At 52.4% G+C, this 6000-nt stretch overlaps 1 protein-coding gene across 3 annotated transcripts in view; it reads left to right on the top strand.

The window, feature by feature from the left end:
- The first annotated feature begins 413 nt into the window (after nt 1-413).
- GMPR (guanosine monophosphate reductase) overlaps nt 414-6000 on the top strand; it is a 41038-nt gene continuing 35451 nt past the window's right edge. The window contains exon 1 of one of the 3 annotated variants that reach the window (XM_014866399.3): nt 414-728. In XM_014866399.3, coding sequence (XP_014721885.1) covers nt 642-728 — 87 coding nt within the window. In that variant the 5' untranslated portion in view covers nt 414-641. Of the gene's footprint in view, nt 729-1200; nt 2466-6000 lie in introns of those variants that run through there. The other 2 variants (XM_044773212.2, XM_070515603.1) reach the window with 2 other exon arrangements.

The raw sequence follows: 6000 nt of genomic DNA, 5'->3' as shown, positions 1-6000 counted from the left end.
AAATGAGAGAAGGGAGAAGCGAAACCTCTCAAGCAGTGGCCTTTTCCCTTGAGTAAGGCGGTCACAAGCCAAGCCTCCTCCCTATGGGGGACCTCGGTGACACACAAGCCGGTGTACCTTCCCCGCTCCTCCCCGCCAATTCGGCCACCGCAAGGAGCAAGGCTGTAAACGCGCGGCGGGGGAAGCGTATGAAAAACATCACACGCGCCGAGCGCTCAGCCGCTGTTCGGTCAGCGATGAGCCCACCCGCACCCTCCCGGGTCCACTGCTGCTCCCTCGCCCGGAGCTGGGGAGCGGGGCTGGCCTTGGCCAACGGAGCGCGGGGGCGGGCCGAGCGCGGCTGGGGGCGGGCCGAGCGCGGCTGGGGGCGGGCCGGTCGCCTTAAGAGTGCAGCGTGCGCGCCCCGCCGCCCGCCAACGCTCGGCAGCCGCACGGCGCTCCCCGGCCCCTCCCCGCTCCGCCCCACCGCACGCCGGCGCCCCGCCCCTCCCGGCCCGCGCCGGCGGGCCACCCCCCCTTGCCCCGGGGTCCCCCACCCCCATCCCCTTGCCCCGGTCGCCCCCGCCTCCGCCCCGGCGCCGGTGCTGCAGGGAGGAGCTGCCTGCTCCGGCCGTGCCGGGCCGAGCGCGCCGATCGGCACCATGCCCCGCGTCGATGCAGACCTCAAGCTGGACTTCAAGGATGTCCTCCTCCGACCCAAGCGAAGCAGCCTCAAGAGCCGAGCCGAGGTGAGGGGGCTCAAGGGTGGGGGGATTTTCTTTTCCGTGTGGCGCGGGGGAGGGAGGTGGGAGGCGGTGGTATGTGGGAAGCTTGCCAGCATTTCTGTGTGTCTGAAGATGGGTAGGGTGTTCACCCCCTTGGCCTTCTCCCTCCCCACCGCCTGAGAAAGGGGACAGCCAGCGGGTTCCCTGCCAGGACGGGAGGTGTCTTTAAGGGGCCCAGCTCTGGCCTAAAATTCTAAATGTGTCCTGTTGGGGTGGGCAAAGGCGAGTACACCTTAGAACTAGACCACAGAGGAGCAAAGATCAAGTGGCCAAGTGATCAAGAAATAGTGGCTGGTGGTGGAGGGCGCTGGTGGAGGGGCCCCTATGGGGAGAAAAGGACACAGTGGACGGAGAGGAAAAACAACTAAAGGTCCTTGTGATTTTGGTAGTGTCTCTTAGTGCAGAGAGCTGCTGCTGCTTTCGTATCAGGTCCAGTAATGCAATTTCTTTAAAATGTTTAAAAAACACGTAATTCTAGGGCAAAAGTTCAGACTTTACTTTCGACGTTTCAGTGGTTTTGCTGAGAGTGAGGCTGGGGACTTTGCCTGGTGGCACCCTACTTACTGGACAGCTGCAGTCCAGCCCAGTCTTAGGGAAGCTGAAAGCACTGGGGTGCAGGCGTGGGGGTGGGGCCTGAATTGGATACCCCGGACTGTTCTGCTGGCTCTTCGTTGATGAGAGCAAAGCCTGAGGAACAGGTGGAGACTGGACTGGAAATAGCCGGCGGTGGGGGTGGGGCAAGGATGCCCCTACTGGGGAGGAGGAAGGTCGAACTCTGAAGGATTAACTAGATGCACAGAAAGGCACAGCTGCCTGGAGTAGTGTATGCTGGTGACAGTGACTTTCCCTGGTCTGCTGAGAGCTGGAGAAGAAGGGAGGGAGCTGGACTCGATCTGGAGGCTGAGGCCTCTGGAGTAAACGGAAGGAGGCGGAGCCACCCACTGCTCCATAGGCCCCACACCACAAGACCATAAATAAATCCCCTTGCAAGGGACTCCACTGCCGGCCTCTGCCCAGGCCTGGCTGCAGTGCCTGGCGGTGCCAGCCAAGGGCTTGTTTGGGTTAAAGAAGCCTGCTTTTGCCAGTGACCAGAAGCAAGTCACCTTCTCACGCAGGTGGAGCCAGAGAGACTGGGACAAGACAGGACTGGAAGAAGCCAGGAATGCTTAATCCTTCTCACCCTGGATGGGACCACTCTGTTCCTGTCCTTCATGTTCTTTCAGATGCTAACGAGCTGGGCAGACTGGACTCTTGGAAGAACAATAAACAGGTTGGCAGGCCCTGGGCCTCTGAAGGATAAATAGTAGCTGGTACCTAAGGCCTGACCAAGGCAAGATGTGAGGATTCTGGGCAGACGAATAATTTGGTGGCCTCAGTATTCTTTAAATTGTAGGGGAGGAAGACGTTTCCTCTTTCCAGATGTGGGTTCGTCTGGCCGGAGAACGAATTAAATTCACATGAGACAGAATAGCAAGAGAAATTTAAACAAAGCTTTATGAGGAACCATGACCTGGGGGCCTTTCTTCTCGAAGGAAGAAAGGACACCGAAGAAGTGGGGTGCACAGAGTGGTTATATACCCCCAAACAGGATATTTCACATATGATTGAAATGTCCCTCCCACAATAGTCACAAGATTGTTCCACAGCGCTTGATGGACACAGCAGGAGGCAAGTCTGTTGTCTGGAGCTGGGCTGTCACAGGTGAGCGCAGCAATCAGTTCCTAGCCTAAGGAAAGGTGCTTAATCCTTAAAGAAATGCCAACGTTGGGAGGGGGAGGGAAGTCAGTTACAGGAGATTACCAGACAAGCACAATAAAATGCAGATTTAAGTCTTTGCCTTTGGCATTGATTAAGAGTTTCTAGAGAGAAGGTCATCTCCTTTCTTCTTCCTGGTACAGAGAGGGAGGCACCTTTTACAGATAGAGATTTACCTTACAAATGTAAATATGTCCTAACAAAGGGCAAGTTCCATTCCTCAGAGCCTCCTTCCCTGTCCCAGTTTATCAAAAGCAATCACCCTCAAATAATCCTGATGCCAAAGAGACGTATCTTGGGGTGGCCAGTTTCAGGTCCCTACAAACTACTTGTTCACAATTCACTTGGCAGAGAGAAATTTATTTTTAAGAAAAATTATGTTTAAAACAAGGCTGTATTATGTAAATATTTTGAACAAGGGAACATCTGGAGAAGGTAAAACGTTGAGAATTTGTGTAATCGGATGAATTACCCCTTCCTAGGGAACAGCATGATGTCCTGCCTCATTTGGTCTCGTAATTTGGGCCGATTGCCACCATTAATGTTGTCTAGGCTTCTCATGGCACCCGGCAGTCTGCATGTACACATTGCAGTGGGAACTCTGTGCCCTTGAGAGAGGTTTTTGTGTTTCGACTTTTGTGGGAGTTTGCCAGCTCCGTGCCTGGAAACCTGAGTTAACTGGCATTGGTTTTCCAGTTGGTTCCCCACGTGGTTTAGCTTCCTGGTGCCTGAGGCAGCTGCCTGGCTGGTTCAGTGATGTTGAGGGATCTGGTTAGGCCTAGATCTGTTTGGCCCCTAATCCCCTCTCAATGTTTTCTCTGTGTGCTTGCAGATGCCTGAGATTTTCTTGCAGGCATAAAAACTTTTCTTTACCAAATCAGATGGAGGCCTAAAATGTGTGTCCCCTCAAAAGTAATACCTGAAAGCAGATTTGAAGCTAAGTGGTAAATGACCATCTGTGAGCCTAACCAGAGAGCTGATGGGAGTCGAGCTAGAAGAGGAAACGTACCCTGTGAGAGCAGAGTCTGGCTGGGAAGGGAAAGCTTTGATTGTTGACAGCATTTCCAGTGGTTTTGCTAGGAGCCGGGCCTGGTGATGGTGCTTCAGGCAGTGAGCAGGAAAAGGAGAGCCAGGCAGAGTGATCTCCCCCCCCAGGAGTTCTAGGACTCCTGCAAGGGCATTCCCAAAGTCTCACATAAAATGGATTGGAGGTCAACTCCCAGAGGCAAAGCATACAGGTGGAGATGGCCCAGGTGGCCTTACATGGTTGTACCAGATAGACAGACATCTCTCCACTGTCCATCCATTGCATTTACCCATGTCTTCTCAAGCCCCTGGTCCACAAGAAGAAGGTGCTACAGGGCTGCGTGGGGACAAGTGGGGAATCTCTTCAGAGGAAGTGACGTGTTTGTTGATAGAGGCAAGACCTGGGGAGCTTGCACCATTCCTTAACTTCTGAGTGTTTTCTTCCTCAGGACCCATTTCTATCTCTGATATCCCACCCTAGTGAGATTAGAAACAGAAACCAAACTTATTAACGCAACTATAACTTTAGAAGTCAGACACTGAAGGAATTTGCAGCAGGAGATTGGCCACTTGTCCTAGGACAGGGAAGACACAACACAACAAGTTTCAGTCGTCTTAGAACTCTGGAGTAATTTTTTCACCAGCGGTCCATTGAGAAGCAGATCGGCTCCAGCAGGTTCTGGTGCAGCCTGAGCAATCCCCAGCAGGTTGTTCTCAGGGGGATGAGAGAGAGCATGGCAGAGTGGGGAGAATGTTGGGCTGGGAGAAAGGAGTCGTGGGTTTTAGTCCAAGCTCTGCGCTAAATTATTGTACCCCCTTGGCTCTGCATTAGTTTCCTGGGGTGCTGTAACACAGTACCGCAAACTGGGTGGCTTGCACAACAGAAACACGGTTCTGGAGGCTGGAATTCCCAGATCAAGTGTTGACAGGGCTTTTCCTTCTGAGGGCTGTGAGGGAGAATCCATTACTACGTGCTTCTCTCCTGGCTTCTGGTTGTTGACACGCAGTCTTTGGTGTTCCTTGGCTTGTAGATGCATCATTCGGATCTCTGCCTTCATCTTCATGTGACATTCTTGCTTTCTGTGTGTCTTATGTCCAAATTTCCCCTTTTTAAGAGGACACCAGTTATATTGCAATGGGGCCCACCCTAATGACCTCATGTTAAGCTTGATCATCCTCAGAGACCCTATTTCCAAATAAGGTCACATTCATGGGTACTGGTGGTTAACATTTCAACATCCTTTAGCGCGGCCGGCCCCGTGGCTGAGTGGTTAAGTTCTCAGGCTCCGCTTCAGTGGCTGAGGGTTTCACTGGTTCGGCTCCTGGGCGTGGACGTGGCACCTCTCATCAGGCCATGCTGAGGCGACATCCGACATAGCACAGCCAGAGGCACTCACAACTAGGATATACAACTATGTACTGAAGGGCTTTGGAGAGGAGAAGAAGAGGAAAAAAAACAAAAAGAAGATCGACGACAGTTGTTAGCTCAGGGCCAACCTTTAAAAAAAAAATCCTTTTAGGGAGACACAATTCAAACCGTAACAGCCTTTGTAAATTTTGCTCTGTAAAATGAGAGGGTTTGAATAAATTTGTTCTTAATACATAAGAATCACCTAGGGAGATACTCCAAAATACATATATTGTCTCCAACACAAAGGTTCTGATTTATGAAATTTGGGGCAGCCTGAGTGTGTGTATTTTGGCCGTCATCCTACGATGATGATTCTGATGTGCATACGGATGCCCTGGACTGGCCACTGGGGTCCTTTGCTTTTGTGGAACTCTGTGGCTCTCTGGGAATGCACAGCTGCGTATGCTTCTCTGGATCCTGACAACTGATGGTGAAGCTACCAGGGGACAGAGCATGTCCAGAGGGCTGGGCTGCGGCCCACCAAGCATTGCCCTGAAAAAGGCTGGGGGTCAAAACACAGTATCATTCTTACTCCTTAGCTAGACAGTAGTTGATTCCACACTTTTTGAGCCACTAGGACTGCAAAGATGAAAACTATTGTCCCTATAGACTATAGTCTACAGATGAGACAGATGAAGAATGATCTAATAACAGAATTGCTTTAATCAGTACCATCCATAGATCTAGGCAAAAGGGGCCCCTGTCCCCTCCTTGCTGGACAGGGCTGGAGGGCTATGCCTTTCTCTCTAGGCCATGCTCCAGGCTCTCAGGATCCTGAATTTCCCAAATGACTGCAAGCTGACTCCAAGGCTTGCAAGGGCCTCTTCCCCAGGGGCCAACTGTGCTGCTGGGGTGCTCACCTCTAACCTCAGAGAGTGGCCAAGTGGCAGCTCTTTGTGGAATGGATGTGTGTGTGCATGGAGCTTTATGTTCAGTCTAGGGTGTCCCTGGGTGCATATAAGGATTTGGGTGGGAAGAGAAGGAGGTGTGGACCGGGAGCCAGGGCTGGCTCTCTGTGGCCATGTCCTGGTGCTTTTCAGGTCA

This window comes from Equus asinus, chromosome 8, assembly GCF_041296235.1.
Source record: "Equus asinus isolate D_3611 breed Donkey chromosome 8, EquAss-T2T_v2, whole genome shotgun sequence".
Lineage (NCBI taxonomy): Eukaryota > Metazoa > Chordata > Mammalia > Perissodactyla > Equidae > Equus > Equus asinus.
The sequence above is the reverse complement of the archived record's forward strand: the minus strand, read 5'-3'. Positions and strand labels throughout refer to the sequence as shown.